Source organism: Mustela putorius, unplaced genomic scaffold (assembly GCF_011764305.1).
Source record: "Mustela putorius furo isolate JIRA1106 unplaced genomic scaffold, ASM1176430v1.1 tig00003853_pilon_pilon_pilon, whole genome shotgun sequence".
Lineage (NCBI taxonomy): Eukaryota > Metazoa > Chordata > Mammalia > Carnivora > Mustelidae > Mustela > Mustela putorius.
In genome coordinates, this window is record NW_025422005.1 from 80,221,808 (window position 1) to 80,243,663 (window position 21,856).

At 42.5% G+C, this 21,856-nt stretch overlaps 2 protein-coding genes across 8 annotated transcripts in view; one reads left to right on the forward strand and one right to left on the reverse strand.

Annotated features, from left to right (window-relative positions):
* Positions 1–21,856, forward strand: part of SLC44A3 (solute carrier family 44 member 3) — a 118,927-nt gene that overhangs the window by 85,441 nt on the left and 11,630 nt on the right. For 3 of the 7 annotated variants that reach the window (XM_004752557.3, XM_004752556.3, XM_013056126.2), the window contains exons 13-15: positions 6,215–6,352; positions 8,350–8,586; positions 9,940–10,112. In XM_004752557.3, the coding sequence (XP_004752614.1) occupies positions 6,215–6,352; positions 8,350–8,586; positions 9,940–10,041 (477 nt within the window). In that variant the 3' untranslated portion in view covers positions 10,042–10,112. Of the gene's footprint in view, positions 1–6,214; positions 6,353–7,156; positions 8,299–8,349; positions 8,587–9,939; positions 10,113–20,940; positions 21,030–21,856 lie in introns of those variants that run through there. The other 4 variants (XR_006601827.1, XR_006601826.1, XR_006601825.1 and 1 more) reach the window with 3 other exon arrangements.
* CNN3 (calponin 3) overlaps positions 10,574–21,856 on the reverse strand; it is a 29,223-nt gene continuing 17,940 nt past the window's right edge. Inside the window, exons 2-7 of the mRNA XM_004752561.3 lie at positions 16,138–16,259; positions 15,899–15,965; positions 14,989–15,126; positions 14,520–14,636; positions 12,931–13,077; positions 10,574–11,696 (exon numbers count right to left, since the gene is read on the reverse strand). Of these exons, the coding sequence (XP_004752618.1) occupies positions 11,355–11,696; positions 12,931–13,077; positions 14,520–14,636; positions 14,989–15,126; positions 15,899–15,965; positions 16,138–16,259 (933 nt within the window). The 3' untranslated portion in view covers positions 10,574–11,354. The remainder of the gene's footprint in view (positions 11,697–12,930; positions 13,078–14,519; positions 14,637–14,988; positions 15,127–15,898; positions 15,966–16,137; positions 16,260–21,856) is intronic.

A 21,856-nucleotide genomic window follows, 5' to 3' on the forward strand; every position in this document is an offset into this window, starting at 1 on the left:
TTTCAGTCTTGATGTAATTTTAGGTTAAAAATGCATCATTTGTAGGGGCGCCTGGGTGGCTCAGTAGATTAAAATCTTTGCCTTTGGCTCAGGTCATGATCCCAGGGTCCTGGAATCAAGCCTCAGGTCGGGCTCTCTACTCAGCAGGGATCCTGCTTTCCTTCCTCTCTCTCTGCCTGTTTCTCTGCCTACTTGTGATCTCTGTCTGTCAAATAAATAAATAATCTTTTTTAAAAAATGTATCACTTGTAGACAGCTTATGGATGGGTCCTTTTTTTTTTTTTAAGATTTTATTTATTTTTCTGACAGAGATCACAAGTAGGCAGAGAAGCAGGCTCCCTGCTGAGCAGAGAACATGATGTAGGGCTCAATCCCAGGATCCTGGGATCATGGCCTGAGCCAAAGGCAAAGCCTTAACCCACTGAGCCACCCAGGTGCCCCGGATGGGTCCTTTTTATCCAGTCTGCAACGCTGTGCCTTTTTATGGGAGCATTTAGGCTGTTCATGTTGAGAGTAATTATTGAAAGATACAGTTTTATTGTCATCATTTTGCCTGTGAGGACCTTGTTTCCATAGTGTCTCTGTAAATTTCTGTACTGTATCACTCTTGGGGTCTTTCTTCTTTTATAGAAACCTCCCTTAATATTTCTTATAGTGCCAGCTTGGTGGTCACATACTCTTTTAAACCTTGCTGTTCTTGGAAGCTCTTTATCTCACCATCCATTCTGAATGTCAGCCTTGCCAGATAAAGTATTCGTGGCTGCATGTTCTTCTCATGTAGTGCCTGAGTATGTCTTGCCAGCCCTTTCTGGCTTGCCAGGTTTCTGTGGACAGGCCTGCTGTTATTTTGATGTTCCTCCCTCTGTACGTAAGGAATCTCTTCCTCCTAGCTCTCCCTAAGACATTTTCTCTATTTTATGATTTGCAAATTTCACAGTTACATGCCGGTATGTCTCTCTACCCTCATTGATCTTGGGAGGTGTCCTCTTTGCCTCTAGGACACAAACATTTGTTCTAGCCCCCAGATTAGGGAAATTCTCAGCTAAGATTTTCTCAAGTCCTCTCTCTCTCTCTCTCTCTCTGTCTCTCTCTCCCTCTCTCTCTCTCTCTCCTCCCCCTCAGGGATACCAATAATTCTGACATTGGAATGTTTCATGGTGTCACTTATTTCTCTGATTCTGTTTTCATGGCTTCTAAGCTATTTGTTCCAGGCCTCTCCTGCTCCTTCTTTTTTGTCAAGTTGTATTCTAGATTACTAATTCAATCTTCTGCCTCATTTATCCTAGCTGTTAGAGTATTTAGATTAGATTAGATCTCATTGATAGCATTTTTAAGTTCTGCCAGATCAGCTCTCACTTCTGCCCTTAGAGATTCTGTGTTGCCACTAATGATTTTCTCCAACCTAGCTATTGTCTGCATAACTGTTACCCTGAATTCTATTTCTGACATCTTGCTTATATCCATATCTAATGGTTCTGTGGCAGAGGGCACAGTCTGAATTTTCGCTCTGTTAGGGGTTCCTCCTCCTAGTCATTCTGTGAGAGGTGGTTGAGGGGATATGTAGCTGAAAATACCAGCCATAATCCAGGCAGGTTGGATCCACTGATGATCCTCCGCCCCCGTAGAGATTCCAAAGTGTATAATCTTACATCTCAGTCTGATTTCATGGGTGTTCAGAGTGTTCTGGTAGATATTTAGCTCAATTCAGGGGACCTGTTGAAATAGGGTCCCTACCTCTCCACCATCTTGCCCTTCCTGCACCAAGCTGGGAATCTTTGTTTTCCATTCAAGATACAGAAATATCCACTTGTTTGGGTGCTCTAAAGAAACATGCGCACTGAATGTTGTCTGGTAGTAAATTAAGAGGGTGAAGAAACTATCTCTTTTCTTGCTGAAGTATTAGCCTTCAGGATCCCCTGATTAATTTTCACAAGCAACAAAACATGCGACCTAATCTTTATTATATCCAGTCCTTTCCACATATTGTTAGGGTCTGCATATTAGCTTAGGATGTCTATCCCAAGTTCTGTCAGCACAGGCAAATATAAAAGCTCCAAGCAAGGACTTACCACGCTGAACATTTAGGTAATCCATCTTCCAGCTGCCTGACAAGGAAGCAGCTTCTATTGAGGAGAAGTATAAATTAGCTAATGCTGAAACTGCAGAAATTCTCAATCCATATCCTGTGTCTTGAGTGATGCTTCCCTCCTCCAGCTATTCATTCAAACATTAATTCTAGGTCTCTCTGTTGCACTCAGGGTTGAACCTTGTGGTAAAACACTAGTGGTGTAGTAACTGCAGGAAGGCATCTATAATTTCCCCGTCAGAGAGGTTTTAATGCCCCCTTTCAGTGGGCATGATATATTAAAGAAAAGATAAATGGTTAGAGGCCCCCAAAAATCTGCGGAGTCAACACATGTGCAAGAAATTACCATTTTAACCTTTAATCATTTTAGCGAAGAAGCAAAATCTATTTTTATTGCTCATGAACAGTAGCGTTCCATTGACCACAAGGTGGTGATCGGCAGGAAAAGAAAGGCCCTGCAAAACCTGTATTCTCCAGTATAGACTGGAAAGTACACTAAGAACCCCAGTTTAAAGGTGGGGAGTGGGTGGTGGGCTCGGGACAGAGCCTGAATGCAGAGAAAGCCACTGTGCTGGATATGGTTTGAGTGGCTGCAGAGAAAGGCTGGTACTGGGCCCTGGAATGTGGTCTGGGAAGCAAGTCCTGCCCTTCCTGGATCCCTGAGAGCGCAAGGGATCAAAGCCTAGGGATAAAGAAACAGTGGGTACTTTCCACACCTCCTCAGTGCCGAGAGTGTGGCCTGTGTTTCCCAGCTGTAAATGAGGTTGTCCTTGCTGATGTCAGGATGAGAATAGCTCCCCTTGACTACAGGCTTAGTGTGTGCCTGGCGCTTTGCTGAGTGTTTTATAGGGAGGATGTTCTTTAATCCTCCCAACACCCCCTTGCAGTAGGTGTCATAACTCACTTTATAGATGAGGAAATTGAAGTCAGAGAGAGGTTAAATCATTTGCCCAAGACTGACAGCCAGATAGTGGTAGAACTGGGATTTAAACCCAGAGACTATCCAGCGACAGAGCCTGAGCCTACCTTAACCACTACGCTTTTAAATAGCATTTTGTCCTAATGAAAATTGATAGTGTAATGTCCAGAAAGTTAAAGGTGTGTGTGTGTTGGGGTGGAGGGGTCTGTCTGATTTACCAGGGATCTGGAGAATGCCCTTGATCCTGGTTTCCAGTCTGTAAAAAATGATGACGCTGTACTTTACCCATCCACCCTACAAATGTATTTTAAGGATAATGAACTGGTCATCAGGGCTCTTAGAATCTTAAATGACTGAAGATGCTTAGTTAAGTAATGAGCAAATGAGTTTTCACATCCCTACTCAAGAATGAAGCCTCCACACTGGGGTCAGCTTTCTGCAATAACCAGTTCAGGGTTTTATAAGCAAAATTCACATGCATTCTATCTAAATCACGAACCAGAAGTTCTTTATGGAATATCATTAAGGCATTTCTGCAGGAAATTCATCTGACATCTGCAAGCAGAGTACCATGTGAGGGGAGGTGGGTACCCAGCCTTTGTCTTTGAAAACCAAACCTTGCTCTCTAGGTGGCCCTGGTGAAGAGGGAGTTTGGCAAATTAGTTCTACCCCTTTATTCTCCATCTCCTCTGTCATAAGGAGTAAGACCTGCACTCTGAGTAAGACCTGCATCACTGGGAGGTGGGTTATTGTAATAGGTTCCAAATTGGTTTCCTTACAATGTTTTTGAGTAGACATAGGAAAAGATTCATTTGCATATTGTGAGATAAATATTTGTCCTTCTCCTAGGCCACAAGAAATGACAAAACCCAGGAGGGTAATATTACAGTGTATTTTCTCAGGGAAGTTATAAATTCTGTGTTGTAAACTGCAGTACAAATAGCATTTTTAAAGGCTTTAAAGGGAAATACAAGAAATAGATGGTTTTGAAATTATGTAGTCATAAGAAGAAGATATTTTGGGAAAAAATGATCCAAGAAATCTTCCTGCATGAACATAAAAACACACAAATGCATACAGCACTCACCAAAGCACATACCCTCCCCAATGTCCATAACCCCACCTCCCTTCTCCCAACCCCCCTCCCCCCAGCAACCCTCAGTTTGTTTTGTGAGATTAAGAGTCACTTATGGTTTGTCTCCCTCCCGATCCCATCTTGTTTCATTGATTCTTCTCCTACCCACTTAAGCCCCCATGTTGCATCACCACTTCCTCATATCAGGGAGATCATATGATAGTTGTCTTTCTTCGCTTGACTTATTTCACTAAGCATGATACGCTCTAGTTCCATCCACATTGTCGCAAATGGCAAGATTTCATTTCTTTTGATGGCTGCATAGTATTCCATTGTGTGTATATACCTTTGTGTGTGTGTGTGTGGGTTTTTTTTAAGATTTCTCTTAGGGAGTATGTGCAAGTTGGGGGAGGGGTAGTGGAAGAGGGAGAGAATCTCAAGCAGACTCCCTGCTGAGTGCAGAGCCCCTCACAGGGCTGGATTTCACAACCCTGAGATCATGTCCTGAGCCAGAAATCAAGGGTCAGATGCTTAACCAACTGAGCCATGCAGGCACCCCTACATAGTTTTTATAATAGCAAAATATTTTGAAAGTCTAGATATATCCTAGCTACACACACACACCCAGTATATACATATTAAAAATTAAAATTATAAATGCCGTGGAGCAACATAAAAATGCTTATTATTTAAAGGAAAAAATCCAGGTGTGTAAAATGACACTGTGCCACTTAAGTTGTATATATTTTCATTTCTATACTTTCTTTTTGGTTTGCTTTTGACTCTGCCTCTTCTCTTTTCATACCAAGCTGTTCATTCCTTTGGTCACTATTCTTTCTGTTGTCTTAGCATCTTTTCTATTTTTTTAAGATTTTTTATTTTTTTTTTAATTTTACTTAATTTGATAGAGACAGCGAGAGGGAACACAAGCAGGGGGAGTGAGAGAGGGACAAGCAGGCTTTCCAGCAGGGAACCTGATGCGGGGCTTGATCCCAGGACCCTGGGGTCATGACCTGAGCCAAAGGCAGATGCTTAACGACTGAGCCACCCAGGTGCCCTATTTTTTTTTTTTTTTTAACCATTTTTAATCTCGACACCTAACGTGGGGCTTAAACTCACAACCCCAAGATCAAGAGTTGCATGCTCTACCTATAAGGCAGCCCGGTGTTTGTCCTAGCATTTAAACGTACTTTCTGGAATACTTTCAGATTGTTCTCAGGGTACAGATCTCTTGTCTGTTGTGATGTTCTTTTCCATGGGACATTGGAAAAGTTTCCCTAGGAGCATTACTTTGTTTTCTTCAGGGGTGTTTGTCTGTGGGACTCCACCATTCCCTGGCTTATGAGAAAGTGGTTTTGCTTTGCTCCTGCCCAGACTCTAGTAATTTCAGTGACCCCAGGCAGATCCCGTATTTCTCTACCACTTTCTCGGGTTGGTTAGTTGAGTCTGAATTTATGCTGGCAGTTCAGTTCCCTACCAAAGAGCCTGAATATTGTTTCTTACCCTAAGGGGTTAAGTCCCCAGTCCCTACTTCTAAAGGATTTTTCTGATTTCCTGCCCATGGAGCCTGTGGATTTGGCTCTCATTAACTGCTAGGGTCTGCTTTGTTTCTAGCCCCTAAACTTCCTCCTCTGTCCTCAAACTCTGCATTTTTAAAAACTCTTTATTTATTTTTAATTTGACAGACAGAATCACAAGTAGGCAGAGGCAGGCAGAGAGATGGGGAGGCAGGCTCCCTGCCCAGCAGAGAGCTGGATGCAGGGCTCAATCCCAGGACCCTGGGATCATGACCTGAGCAGAAAGCAGCTTTAACCCCCTGAGCCACCTAGGCGTCCAAACTCTGCATTTAAAAAAAAAAAAAAGTTTACGCTTTACCCATTGTTTCCTTGTATTTGTAGGGAGATGTCCCATCTACCATAATGACCAGAAATACTTGTTTATTTTTTCCCTTTACTGGATGGAAATATATGTGTATATAATCAGGAAGGGGACTTTGCAAATAAAATGATTTGTTATAGGCAGAGATGGTGGGTGTATAGTAACCATTTTTCTCTATTTTGCAAATAAGTCTGTGTTGTCATTATATTATCTCTGAAACAATGCAGGAATCCTCATCTTTTGTCTTTTGTTTCAGAATGCATACACCACAACTGCCATTAATGGAACAGATTTTTGCACATCAGCACAAGGTGCACTCCAACTCTTGTCCAAGAAGTCAAGTCATTTAACATCTGTTCAATGCTTTGGAGACTTCATCATTTTTCTAGGAAAGGTGAGATGTCTTCACTAAAATAATAAATAAAGGAACTTGGAATCCAAACATTAAGCCCTACAGCAAGGTTCAGAAAGAGAAGGAATGTTTCTTGAGTGCTTGCTCTCTGGTGGCTGCTGGGCTTCATTCTGCCATTTAATCCTTCCTCCTGTGAGGCACCTTATTTTGCAAATGAGAAATCTAACATTTAATAACTTGTTTGAGATCCCTCAATACATAGAGTCAGGATTTGAATCTTAGCTATGCCCAATTCTCTGTAACATTTGGAGTCCCACTTTTTCAGATCTAAAATGAAAATGCAACTAGCCTCATAAAGTGGATGTATTCCCTGGGTTGTGATAAAATAAATGGAAATAGTATTGGAGCCAAAAAAAAGGTCTGTATTATTTAAGGGTGTTAAGTCCATAAATAGAAAGGTTGTCAATGTCCTAGGTGGAGCCAGTGGTGTATCTCCACTGCCATCTGAATAGTATTTTTCAAGGATAGTGTGTAGTCTTGTATGCAGTGTGGTGAATGAGCATCTTAGTGCATGTCATGGTGTGAAGGACAAGCCCTGAACTTGGGGTCTTTGGCAACTCCGAACCCATCTTTATATTTGAAAAAAGGTAACAACACATGGCCTTTCTAGGTTGTAGGGAAGAGTAACTGAAATCTTGATGAAAGGGGTATGATAGCCCCTCATGACCATGCTTCAAGTTGAAGGTGCCACATGGCGTGTCCCTTTCCATGTGGCTGTCACCCACCAGGCCTAATTCCACACACCCATTTCCCTGATCCCACTTCCACTCGTTGCCTGCCCTTCAGATTCTTGGCCACAGACCTCGTGTCCTTCCTGCCACATCTTCACTATTCCAAACTGGACATGCTGGCTTCTTCCAACCATTCATCCTCAAGGACTTGAATGCTGAGGCTTTCAGTGGTGCCCCAAAGCAAACAAGATCCTGATCTCTAGCTGTGACCTGGCCAAGGTCAGTAAGGACTCCTGGCTCATTTAGCATTTTGTGCCTCTGTGCCCTTTGGTACAGGTCCCTGGTGCATTACTGTCCGAGTTAACTGTCAGTAACAAGTTATAACATGTTTGGATTTCACAGGTGTATGTTAATTGCACATATATTGTAAAGGCTCAGCTGAGCCCCAGAGATTTTTCATGCAACGGTAGCTCCAGAAGCACAAACTGATTATGCCCTTCAAAACAGCCTAAATAATCTATGTGGTTGTATTTAAATGGGTAATATTGTTTGTTAGTTTGGTAAAATTGCAGGTGATATGTTATCTAATAACCACTTCCACAAAAACTTTTTTAAGTGTTTGTAAGTCTGTCTAAAAGACTTATCTTTTATTTTAGGCAATAATGCTCTTTCCTGTATTTCTTGATGAAGTAGCATTCACACATTCATGTCCATCTTTTTGGCTATCCAAGGGGAATGGGGATTCCAGATGGACTCCATTTTATCTGTTAAAGAATCGGGTACATATGGGTCTGTAAGTCTGACCTGGAAAATAATTACATAAGGCAAAAGCCTGGATTAATCCTATTATCTCCCCACACCAGCACTGGAATTCCACTTTAATCCCTATGGTAAAAACAATCATGTATTCAACGACAGGATATCCACTCAATGAATTGTTGCACCATTATTTTAAAATGGCACTTATTACCAAGTTTTTAAATGAAGACGCTTATGGGGCTATCAAGTGAAAAAACTGAAAATTTTGAAGTATCATTACATCTACATAAATACAACAACTAGGCACAGATGAAATGTAAAGACATCTACTCTCCCCCTCTCTGCTGGGCCTTCATTTGGTATCATCACAGCTCTTCTTTTTTTAATTTCACTGTTAGCACATTTTCTAACAGTTGTTCTTTGTAATAGGGCACAAACATACACATACAGATATATATGAAATTATCACTCATAACTGACAAAAATCATTTCTCTAATATTCTAACCACCTGATTTATAAAGATTTTCCACAAACTGTTCTTCGGACAGGTTTTGGTGGTATGTTTCACTGTTTTTGGAGGACTGATGGCATTTAACTACAACCGTGCACTCCAGGTGTGGGCGATCCCTCTGCTGCTCGTTGCTTTTTTTGCCTACTTTGTAGCCCAGAGTTTTTTATCCGTGTTTGAAACTGTGCTGGATGCCCTCTTTCTGTGTTTTGCTGTTGACCTGGAAACAAATGATGGATCGTCAGAAAAACCCTACTTTATGGACCAAGAGTTTCTGGTAAGCAAACATTTCACTTGCTGTTGCCATCTCAATCCTCAAAATCTCCCAAAGTGTAGAAGACTCGCACATAAAGGGGGCTCATGCCTAGCTAGCCCCATTTTCTCTTCCAGAGGGCTCTGTGGCCTCACCGGAGTTCTGGAGGTTTGGATTATTTCCTGAGGCTGAACCAACTTGCCTTATTGAATCCTTCTCCCTGGAGAGAAGTAAAGCTGAATGATGACTATGGACCACATGGCCTTGGGCAGGCTTTCTGGACACAGCAGGCCAAGTCCCTTTGGTGCTACAAGCTTGGTCTGGCCTATTGGGTGGCCTGGAAGTTTTTTCCAAAGCTTTCTCACCTCCTCAAGCATCATGCCACCCCTTTGCATTTTAGAGGACACACGTGGCACCCTCTGTGCCCGTATCCACAGATCTGTGGTCCTCAGGCCCCTTGTTAACCGAGGCCCACCCAGGAAAAGCTGCACCCTGTCAAGTCCCACCAAGTCCCACACTGCTTCTATCTGGAAAGAGCAGGCGGCTGTTTCCAACATAGTCATTGCTTATTTGTCTTATCAGGTGTAGACAGGGATATTTTAACAACTGAATGAAACAACTGAATGAAGCCCGAGTGTTGTCTGGGTCGTGATGTTTTTAGTCATTTTCTTCCACTCTGGTGCCATAAAAGATGTTAAAGCCCTTTTGCTTTTTTTGAGATTTTAAGTAATCTCTCTACCCAGCATGGGGCTCAAACCCACAACCCCAAGATCAAGAGTTGCGTGTTCCACCAACTGAGCCAGCCGGTGCCCCAAAGTCCTTTGGCTTTTAAGCAACATCCAGAGCACTCCTTGGGTCAGCCAGGCCCTGACATTTAACAAGCACTTCTCGGGTTTTAAACTTAAATGTATTCTCACCCTCCTCCATGTAAGACCTAAAAATACAATGGCACTTTAGTTGTCTGTATCCTAAGGAAATGGTTTCTTTTTTTTTTTTTTTTTCTTTTAAAGATTTTATTTATTTATTTGACAGAGAGATTACAAGTAGGCAGAGAGGCAGGCAGAGAGAGAGAGGAGGAAGCAGGATCCCTGCTGAGCAGAGAGCCCGATGCGGGACTCGATCCCAGGACCCTGAGATCATGACCTGAGCCGAAGGCAGCGGCTCAACCCACTGAGCCACCCAGGCGCCCCAGGAAATGGTTTCTGATGGTGGCAGGAAGCTAACTGATTAAAAATCCACTTGGACATCTATCCCCCAAAATATTTTAATTCAACAGGGGAAACTTTTAAGGCTGAAATTCCCCTAAATGATATGGTCAAGTGTTTGCCAAAAGTGAGGAAACGTAACACTGGTCTCATTCATTCTTTCATTTTTCAGAGTTTTGTAAAAAGGATCAACAGAGTGAATGCGGTGAGGGCACAGGGTGCTGAGCACGCATCGAGGAACGAGGAGGGAGCGGAACTCCAGCCCGTGGTGTGATAGGTGCCTGTTGGTTAGTTGTCCCTTCTAAGAGCCATTCACAGAATAAATGGTAAGGCTGATGGACCCTATTCTTTTTCATTTTCGTCATTATTGTTTAGCCATTAGAACACCAAAAAATACCATAAAAGTAGAGCCTGTTCCTAATTCAGTGGCTCCTTACAAATATTTATTCACTTAGGAATATAAAATACTCCCACCCAGTCCCCACCAGCATTCCTCAGCGTGATGCCGAGACTGTTCCAAGCTGGACTTAGGATAAACTGGAGGCATGTGCGTCTCCGTGGAATAAGCAAGGGTCAGATCGTGGTCAAAGAAGAGTCTGGACCTTGGCAGTCACTGACCGTGTATGGCGGGCAGGTCCTTTCCATTTGCTAAGCCTCGGTCTCAGGCACAGAGTGCGTCGTCGTGTGGATTCAGTAGAGCAGTGATAGGGCAGTTTAGACCAGCACCTGGGGAAAGAGGACGTTTTAAAATCTGCCTTCACCTACCTGGAAGTCAGCCAGGAAATAATCAGCCTGTGGCTCGTATGAATGTTCAAAAAAAATATTTATTTATAAAAAATACAATGGGATAAGTTTATGCTGAGAAATGCAGCAATAAATACAGTCGAAGAGCACAGAGCAACTCTACATCGATAACATTGGCACAAACAGGGAGAGCGGATGCACCGCCCAGACCTGAGCGTCTGCAGGCCGACGCTGGACGCGCTCCTTTAGAAACACCGCCGGGAAAGATCTTGTCAGCGTAGGGAAGAGAATGAGTACACGTATGATCACAAATGCACACGGATCAGGACTTTATTTAAAAATTAGCAAACAATACTGTAGAGACATTGATATGTAAATTTCTAAAATGCTGCGTCTTAAATTTAGTTGGCGAAGACCACATGTAGCTCTAAGCATGAGTTTAGTCCTCCACATAAAAACCAAACCAAACACTAAACTGTTTAAAAAAAAAAAAAAAAAGCTTCCTATTGTTTGAAAATCCCAGTTTATTCAGTAGATTGTAAAAATGCATAGGTCTCGGATAAGAGAATTGGCTGTACAAGCGTACTCCCCTTTCACAGTATTCCTTTTTACTTCATATGCGAGTTATTGCTTCTGCTGTAGGATTGAACTGTTACAGCACTAAAAGGCAACTATTTAGGGAAGAGGCAGAAAAAGGAAGAGGGAATGTGTGTAAGGCAATATTTCTTTTAGGTACAATAAGCGTAATAGTGTTTTAGGAAGACAAGATAAAAATTACTCAAGGCTAGCTTGGTTCTCACTGGATAAAAACAATGGGCTAAATACTGAGCTCCCTGTATCAATCTAATAATCAATGCCTTGGTCGCCGTATTGGTATTCTCTGGGGTAGTCATCTTGGTACTCTCCGTGATATTCATCTGGGTATTCTGCCTGATAATCACTATCGCTAATTTCAGACCCATTGGTTCCTGTTCCTTGGCTTCCGTTGTGAATGACCGGTTCTGTGGGAGCGGCACAGTATTTGGGATCATATACTTGCCGCCCAAGCCCATACACGCTCATTCCTTTCTGGGAAGCAACTTTGTTGGTTCCCATCTGTAGAGAAATTGTCGAGTTGTCCACCGGTTGTAATGTTAGCTTCTGATCATAGATGTCTCTTCTGGTGCCTGGTGCTAACATCCCCGCCTGGTATTAGAACAGAGGAGAAAAGTGAAAACCGCAGCTCAAGTCTGTTCTGGTGAATATTCTATAAATTATGAAATTCACACTGAACAGGGAACAGCTCGGTAAGCGAGCTTTATCGAGTAATCCTGACGCCCAATCCTTCCTAGGAAGCAGTATTTACTGGCTTTCAGGTCAGACCAGCCTTTCTGTTCAGATCCTCGCCAAACTAGCTGACTTTTAGTTTTAGATTTCTCATATACAAATGGAGAAAATACCACCCACTTCGGATGTGGGAGAGGATTAGATGTATGTAAAGAATGTAAAAACATAGCCTAGTGTGGGCAGCCTGGAAAGCTACAGGTCCTAGTACCTACTAGGACCACATACACTCTGCAGGCCCTCGACTTGAGAAGCTCTTCACACATTCCGCAGAAATGATGCCAGCCAGCCCATAAGGACTTCAGTCTCCAAAAGCCAGCCATGAGTGCAGTAACTCATACCTCATTTCTCCATTTATGCCAAGCAGACACTTCCAGATTTAACTGGTAAAAAAGCAGACATGAATGGCAGCTTTGAGAGACAATGCCACACGGGGCAGGACACATTCCAGGAAGGTAACACAACACATCTCATCTTGAGGTCCTGAGGAAGAAGCTTTTCCACAGCTTCTCTCCACTCCTGTTGGACAGGAGGCCTGCCTGCTCCCCAGTGGTTAAGGGAACCTCCATGTGAGGGGCGGCTGCTCTGTTTGGCACAAGGTCGTACTTGAATCTCGCAGGGTATAAGAATACCGGCCTCCTCCCCAGGCTACAGTCCCACCCACTCCAGTCACACATTTAACAGAGATGCTGGCTGAATCCTTCTCAGAACACCAGATAATTGTACCTACCCAGTTAACTAAGGGATCCTATAAAAATAAAAGTCCAAGGCATTAGAATGAGCAACTTATTTAAACCTGGAGCAAGAACTAAACTGGCCGTAGTAAACTTATCTTTATTGTTCTGGTTAGGTAGAAAAGCCGGCTGTTCTAACCGCCAACAAAAGCCATGAGCCACACACCATATTTGTATTGCTGGAGAAAAGGTCCTCTGATTCTTTTGCTTTCTCAGCAAAACCTACTTTCCTGAAGGAGTATACTCGCTAAATACACCATACAAAAACACCCTCCTTTGAACTTAGTTAATAAAAATGAGGTAAGTGCTCATTTAAATACCTTCTGTACTCTTTGTGGCAAATATGAAAAGACACTGCTTACCTGGCTGGCTCCTTTGTTGGTGCCCATCTGCAGACTAATTGTGGTCTGGTCAAAAGGTTTATCGGTTTGCATTTTGGGATCATAAAGATGCCGCCTGGTCCCATAGGCTGTCATACCCGCCTGGCTGGCGCATTTGTTGGTTCCCATCTTTTAAGTTAAAAATTAAATGAGCACTGGTTATCTGAAGTCTACAACATCTGTGATAAGCAAAACTTTCTGTTCTACTAAAAAGATCAAGGGGTAAGACAGACAGGTCCCTTTTTGTGCTGAGGCCAGCAAGATACAAAATCTCTATGCTCTCGCAAATTTCAAGGTGCTCACTTTAAAAAGAAAATTTCCATCAAGTTTTTAGAGGGCAGAATTATGGATAATTAATTTCCTCTGCTCCTCTCTACTGTCTACAGCAGAGAGAAGCAAGTCAGAGGGCACCTGCTTCAGCCATATAAAGAGACAGACTCACTCTCAGGCTGGGCACTAAGCTTCTCTACTTCAGATGTTTACAGAATGCCAGGTGTCTTCTCTGGCAGGTCAACAAGGGTTTCTTTCTCAAAATCACCAACATCTTTGTGGGGAAAGAGGCACACAGAAGGAATAAGGAACATAAAGTTCAGAGGAACAATAATTCTCTTCTCCACTGAGAATATGGCTTTAAGACTGACTGGTACCCCCAGTTCTACTGGCTGGGGACACATTTCTGTTGGTCTTTTTCCTTAAAAGGGAGGGAAAAAAATCATTGCAATCCTACCACCCAGATATTAGCTGTAAACATCTGTGCATCTCCTTCTAGGTTTTTTATCTTCTGTATGTGTGTATGTATCAAGCACGTGCATACAAAAGCCATGCCTACAAATATATGCATGTGCGTCTTTAAAATTGTGATCCCACGGACCGCAGTATTTTATAACCTGGTTTGTTTTCCTTCATCTTGGAATTCTTGTCCATCATTGTTACCTTACTCTAGAGTTTCTTTTGTTGTTATAATTTAACCAAATGACTACTGTTTGGGATTTTAGGTTTCCAGTTTCTTAACCAGATACAATTCCGTACTGTGCAAAATTAAATCCACCTCACATAGATTCAGTCAACAGAGGGGCAGGTATCAGATACAGTAAAGACCTTAGCATATTAGACATTGAGCAGTGGTGATTTTAAGGGGGGGTTGGGAAAAAAAAAAAAAAACACAAACCTGAACTAAATATTTCTAATAGTGCTTGGCTACTGTACCGTGCAAATAAATGCCTTGGGCATTTAAGGCTTTGTAAAATGGCCTCATTTGGTCAATAATGTTTAGGAATTTGTAAAGTATGTTTTCTTAAAAAATAAAGACAACGTAATTGGGGAGAAAATCATTTCCTAGAGAAACACTTGTCGTGCCTGATGGCATGCCGGAGGTTTCCAGAGGTTTCTTCTAAAACCATTATCACTATCTCATGGGCTTTAAATGGACATAAATTATATAAACTACATATCCATCCCCAAAACCAACATAAAGGTGTACCTTATCCTTCCCTTACTCATGAGAGACACCCTCTGCGCATAGTAAGAATTAATGATACTAAAGAAGTGAAAGCAGTAAACACATAACTTACCTGCAAACCAATTACACTTTGGCCAGCTTTTAATTTTCCTTCATCAAAACGTCTTGTTTGTTTTTCGGCATACTTGACTCCAATGTCAATGGTTGTATGGAATCCTTTTGTTTTAGCCTAGACAGAAATTCACATACTAACTAAAAAGGAAGACTAAAATGGAGATTCTGCCAACGGTTTTTTCACAGAAAGAATAAGAAATGATACCGTCCAGAGATAAAGGCTCAATTACATTAGGTAATAAATACTCAAACTAGCGGTGAAAAACCTACTTAAAGCCATGCAGTAATATATGTAGCTCTCCAAAATGTATTCTGATTAAGCTCTCTTATGAGGCAGCTGATGTCAGCAGCCTTTCCACAGAGCTAATCATTATGAAGGAGTCTGTATTCTCATAGGAGATAAAAGACTCACTTCATCACCAACATGGTAGGACTTTTAAATTCAGCCATTAAAGACATATACGTACCAGACCTGCCAGGGCCACCAGTGTAGTCTGAACTTGGGTCATGTTTCCATTCTCAAAAAGATCATTTGCTTCAAATATGTCATGCGGCTTCATGCCATAAGCCTGAATAGCTTTAATAAAGTTGCCAATATTCTCCAACTATAAAGGAATATAAAGAGTCATATAACTTTGGGAGCCAAATACGGACATTCAAGTTATCTAAGAATTCTAAATCTTCCTGACTAGTTGTGAGATGCCAGGCAAAAGCTACATGGCAAGGTTTCTTGGCCAGATACATACTAAGCACAGCTTTCTCTGGAAAAGGAAAGCGTGAAGAGTATTTCATAGTGGGTTAATATTTTTATACAGTCATTTTTTTTTCAGTTCTTTGAAGGCAAGGTCGTCCTTCCAGTGTTTTTAAGGATACTGTGATACTGTGATTATGTCAGAGCTATCCAGGGCTAAAATTCTGTCAAACAGTACATGATTACTCACATTAATAATTTATGTTTTAATTTAAACATAAATCTGTGGTTATTAAATGCTGTCTTCCTTATTATCTCAAAACACATACTCAAAATATCCAGCTTTACTTCATCACACACATTCACAAACTAAGATGGCTTAAGACGGCTGTTCGACAGTCAGCCATTAGCAGTTATGTTCAACTCCTTGCCTTTTCCCTCATTTGTCCTTACGGTCTAGGCTGTATTTCTCCATAGAAGCTGTGTTCAATCCTCCCTGAGAGCAGACAGACTAAACATAAGAAAACTTGTAAGCTAAGCATCTAATCGGCACAAAACTAATTCTCAGTCATTATGAAAACAAGGTAAAAAGAAAATATATAGCCATGTTTACAAATTTCTGCTAAAATGTTCATTTTTAAACAAATCAAGTCTGCGCGGCCTACAGAACAACTGGAGGTTATTACCTGGGGCCAGTTTAAGGAAGACTCATTAACCTTCTTCACTGAGCCTGGCTGTAGCTTGTTTATGAGCCTGAAAAGCAAAGCGGAGGGGACATTTATTGTTCACACAAAATCAAGGACGGACAGGTAAAGCTGGTTCCTTTACCCATCAGTAAAGGAATCGCGACCAACGTTTGGGAAAGGTCAAGGTCGGACACCCTGGATCAGGAAGGCCCGGAAGAACAGAAGTGGCCACAACTCACTCGCAGAGGATGATGCCGTCTTTCAAGCCCAGCTGAAAGTTGGTGCCAATGCTCATGCCGGTCACCTCTTCTATCCAGCTTCGAAGATCTTCTTCCGCCTGGTGGTCGTATTTGGAAGCGATCTGAAAGGCAAGCCAGCCCACTTTGGAAGAATCTTCTTCACTAAGGCATCAAAAAACGCTGACTTCAACGTGCTCTTTTATTACCCATGAAGACCACAACCGTGACACACAGTAAATTATACTCATTGGAGTTCGTTAGCTAATCGAACCAACTATTACAGCTCCAGGAACTCATAATAAATTCGGGGGTGAGGTGGTGGTTATTCAAAATGTGACTAGTACGTGGAGAGAAAATGGGAGAGCGAAGGAGACTGACAGATTAAGAAAAGACAGATTTCCACCCAAGACACACAGGAAGCGACAAGAATTAATAGCATATTACAAAAGGATACCAGCCATATTAAATTTTCAAGATTAAGTCATTAATTACCACATCCCCCTGCCCCAAAAGAAGGCGGTAGAATTCTGACACGTGCAACTATTTTTACACAGTATCTTAACTGCCAAGACCCTTCAGTCCCATAGTTTTGCTTCCTTGTAAGTTCCAGGGTTTCTATACCCGGTTTAGCCAAGTGCACACTGTGCATGTACACACATGCACATACGCCTGACTCGCACTAATTACTGTCCCTGTGGGAGCAGCGTTGGAGCTCTACATAGTGTCTACCAGCCTACAGACTCTGCCCAGAAGTCACTTTTAGACCATGAGGACCTAGCACTGTGCCTGAAATCCAAACATTTACTTACAAAATTCTATGATAAAGGCAACTTGGCAACACAGATGCTACACGATCATACATGCTAAAACCTACTACACAGAGATTTTCAAAGATCTCTTCATACTCAGACCAGAAACCTCAATTAAAAAAAATAAAATTTACCCAAAATATTATTAAAAATCACACACTCAAACTCTCAAGCTAGTCTTTGTCTAGGAATATTAAAGAGGCTGGGCAGCCAATTAAGGAGAAGACCACAGCTGGAAAGAAGAGATTAGGTGTCACTTTCCTTCTCATTATGCAGGTGAAAAGGACACCAAGACAGAGACAACCCCCAGGGGGATGGAGACTATGACACGCTTGGAACTGACTATTTCCATCCATGGAAATGGGAATGAACACAGAAACATCTGTGTCCATAAAATGTGATTAGGTTTTATTACTGAAATGAACAGTCTGATGACATTTTTGTTATGGAGAGGGCCTTCAAGTTGTAGTTCCAGAGAGGAACCCTCTCCTCACCACACTCACCACCAAGAGGGGCGGGCAGGCTTTCTGCTCCCCCCCTCCCCCGCAGAGGGCAGATGATTCCATTCATCACTGTGTCTGTTAGTGACAGAGCAGTCCTCGATAGGTATTTTCCTCCCAAGTTCGAGAAACGGCGCTATGCCTCTGGCAGAATAACGGATAATTTATTGATGCTGTAGATTTACTTAGCCAGAATTAGAAATGGAAATTCAATGAGTTTACATTTAAATCCTACACAATGTATCCAGGATCAAATTCTGGCCTGAATGTTAGTTATAAAAGACAAGTCAGGCACAGTGTAAAGCTAGTGCACAAGATGTGTTCATTGCCTGCCCTCTAGGACTTCCATCTCCTGAAAAACACATTCATTCTGATTCCCTGCGGGGCTGGGTTATACTGGCACCTGGATGTGGGAACAGGAAAAAAGGAGATTAGTGATGCTGGAAGGTGTTGCCAAAGGGACACTTGCCTCAGGTAAGCAGCAGGAAGGAGCCATCACTGCTCTAGTAATACCTCAGAAACACATTTTCAGGTAACGAATGTATCTCCCCCAACATATGGGACATACCTATTTACACAATGGTACCTTTAGAAAACGGAATAAATAATCTGGTAGAAAAGATTTTAAGACTTGGCTATATTTTCACACTGGATTCTTGTTCTAAGTGACTAGAACAAAAACTATAAATGTGGGCAGTGGGCAAGGGTTACGGTATGGATGGAAAGGGAAAGGCTAAGAAGAAAACCAAGTACTCCTTAAGCATTAACTGTAGAAAGCAATCTGGAGTTGAGTATTTTTCAAAAGCAAAGCACTCTCAGAAGTTCATTTCAATGAACCTCAAGACTAACAGGGTAGGAGGGGTTCTACCTTGGCTCTGAGTTGGCTCCAGCCATCCTGCTAGGGCCGCAGTTCATAGTTAATCTATCTAACTAACGTCTAATCCATTTCTTGTCTACACAACAAGAAGGTTGAATTGCCATGAGTACACTAGGTCTCTTCCCAGTCTAAGTTTTCTAAACCGTTTGGTCAATCAGCAAAAATTGTAAGGAAATTTGTTCTCTTAATTTTTTCAAACGTAGAAATGAAGTTAAGCTGGTAGAGTTTTGGGTGTTTTGGGGGAGAGGAGACCAAATGAGACCATATTATTCAACAATAACAAAAATATAAAAGCATACTTATGTTTTATATATTCAAATGCATCCGACAGATTCAATGTTGTGCCCCAAACCACAGAGTGATTATACATCTAACTTTAAATTTCCTAGAGCCAAAGAGAACTTCATCTTCTCTGTTAACTGTTCTCATCAAGGGAATGATGAGAGAACAAGCACTGAAATCAGCTGGACCCAGAGTTCAAATCCTGACTCTACCACTGACCAGTTGCAAGATGGGGCTCTGGCCAGCTGACCCTGTCTCTGGCCTTCATTAGTGGAGTAGCACATGCACAGAAAAAAATTTCTAAGCACATACATGTAAAGCTCAAGCCCCCAAGTAGTAAACTAAAAATAAAGAGACGGTATGCATCCACATTTTGTGACTGCTGGTTCAAGCATAGGGTCTTTCTTTATGTGAAGGGGCAGTAAGGATTTTCCTACCCAAGTACTGCTAATATTTTTTAAACAAGTGAGCTTCCTGCAGACAGGCCTGATAAACAGAATTCAAAATTTAAGAGTAGGTATTTGTTTTTTCAAATAAAGTTTACAATGAAAAAAAAATCCCATATCATCATCTAGGGGAAAAGTGTATTTCAAATTGTCTTTTAGCTGCTGGCCTGCAGCACTGTTCCACAGGACACGGAAATTGGGAGCATTTCCTATAAAAATAAGTGTAGCAGAACACAACCCAAGCAAATGTGGTTATATTCTTTAACTACACAGGTTTTTTTTAACTATTTGATATGCACGACTTTTAAAGTTGAGGGACTGAGAGCAACTAAAAATAACAAGTAAGCTTTGGCCAATACAAGTTATTCACTATTTCCATCTAAAAAGCTTTATTTTCTGAACATCGTGCAGAAAAATGTGGACATTTTCTTCTTGAAACAAGAAAATTAGCTTAAAAAAATTACTTCATTAATACACTGTGGAAATTTCACTCTGACTTGTTTAAAAATCACTCTACCAAGTTATTTATAAATATCGTTTTCTTTGCTCTTTTCCAAGATTTATTTTCTCTGATCCTCCCAAGCCACTTTCTCAGAATTTCTGCCGGGGGGCCTTTGGAGTGCACAGTAGCCCCCTTTTTCTCAGCCATGCCTCCTCCGCCCCCAACCCCACAACACCACTGAACACCACTTCTCCAGAGCCCTGCCCCCCCCCATGGGCAGGCGCACTTCCCAGCGACTGACATACCCTGACTAGGCACACTAGCACACCAGCTGTGGGCTTCTCACTGAAGCTCACCAACAGCCCCCTTGCCGGAACAATCAGTCAAGAGGTGGAGAAAATGAGGATGGAAGAAGGCCTCCAGGGCACTGGGGCTGGGTGACCGCCCTCCTGCCTGTTCTGCTCCCACCACGCTGGCATCTTCAGTTGCCCCCCTTCCTCCCGCGCTGGGCCTGAAGCTCCAGCTGAGCGTGGCATCAGCCTTCTGCTGAGCGGGGCATCAGCCTTCTACTCGTCCCTTCCTCCATCCAAAACGACGAGCACCAGTGTGGAGTCACCCTCTAGTTCAAGGGCAGCTCAAACCTGTCTAGCTGCATGACCGTTCTTTCGGATCTCTAAAATAACACTTGCTTAAAAAAATAATAATAAACAGTACAATAATATGTAGAGTGCATTTTCAAGGGGGTAATACTGCTCCCTCAAAGGGGTGAAAATGGGTTCTTGTGGAGGGCAGTGAAATCCCCCGTAGACGGTACAATCATCTGTAACCCTCCCCAACAAACTCTGTTCCTTGGTACTAAATCTGATGGGAGTCAGGAGGCAATTGGGAAAAACTTCGATAGACTTTCCTTGGGAAAGAGATGATGGAAACAAAGTCGAAAAGCACTGAGACTGTGAAAATGCCCAAGTCTCTCTTACCTCTATCCTACTCCTTCCCCAGAGACAAGCACCTGTCTTCTCCCACGGGCACACATATATTAGAGTGGAACAAGTATAAAACAGCACAATTACCAGGCCACCTTCACAGGCACCACCCCTGAGGGCCTACGTTTTATAACAGTAAAGGGAGCCTGGAGATCAGATAAAGGCCTGCTGGTTGCCAACAGCCATCCCTCCCAGGCACTGAGACCTGAGAAGGTCCCCCACCAGCATCCCTAAAAGGGGATAACAGAGTAGAGAGGGACACCGAGCTTCAGAAACATCTCAACAAGATATCCCTAAGTACAACTCAGTGAAAAGGTGGGGGTGCACCCTGCACAAGGGACTGTGATCACAGAGATACGTACGAGAACTGAGGGCCCTACTTGTGCCCAGGGATGGTCTAGAATCTACTAAAGAATGAAGACGAGTCCTTCCTGTATACTCCTCACAATGTATTCTTATCACAGTGCTTGGTAAAACCTGGAAGCAGACAATTCCAGATCACTAGGCTCCCTGTCGCACGCCACCAAGATAATCCAGCATTACTCCAAACCCTGTAAGTACAATCCCATTCAATGCAGCTCCCCTCTCTTTCAAGTGTTCCGGTGTCATGGATTTTTTTTTTTTTTTAAGATTTTATTTACTTGAGAAAGAGGGAGCACGAGCAGGGAAAGGGGCAGAGGGAGAGAGATAAGCAAACTACCTGCCCAACCGGCAGCCCACCCCTGAGGCCCAATCCACATGCATGCATTTAAAGCAGTGGAAAGGAGAAGGACAAGCAGACTCCATGCTGAGCACGGAGCCCCACGCAGGGCTCAATCTCATGACCCTGAGATATGACCTGAGCCTAAATCAAGAGTCAGGCGCCTGGGGCGCCTGGGTGGCTCAGTGGGTTAAGCCTCTGCCTTCGGCTCAGGTCATGATCCCAGGGGCCTGGGATCGAGTCCCGCATTGGGCTCTCTGCTCAGCAGGGAGCCTGCTTCTCCTCATCTCTCTCTCTGTCTGTCTCTCTGCCTATTTGTGATCTCTCTCTCTGTCAAATAAATAAATAAAATCTTTAAAAAAAAAAAAAAAAAAAAGTCAGACGCCCAACTGACTAGGTCACCCAGGCACCCCAACAAATACCTTAATAAGGTGTATTAAGACATTTGCAAAACTATAACAACAACAATAATGTAGGGTATTTAAAATAAAAGAATAGAGGGGAGCTTGGTTGGTTCAGTTGATGGGGCACATGACTCTTGATCTCAGGGTTTTGGGTTTGAGCCCCATGTTGGGTGCAGAGATGACTTAAAAACAAAACCTTAAAATAAAGAACAGAACCCACTGGGACTACCACTGTCAAAGGGCCAAATGGGTTCCCATCTGAAATACCATGATGCC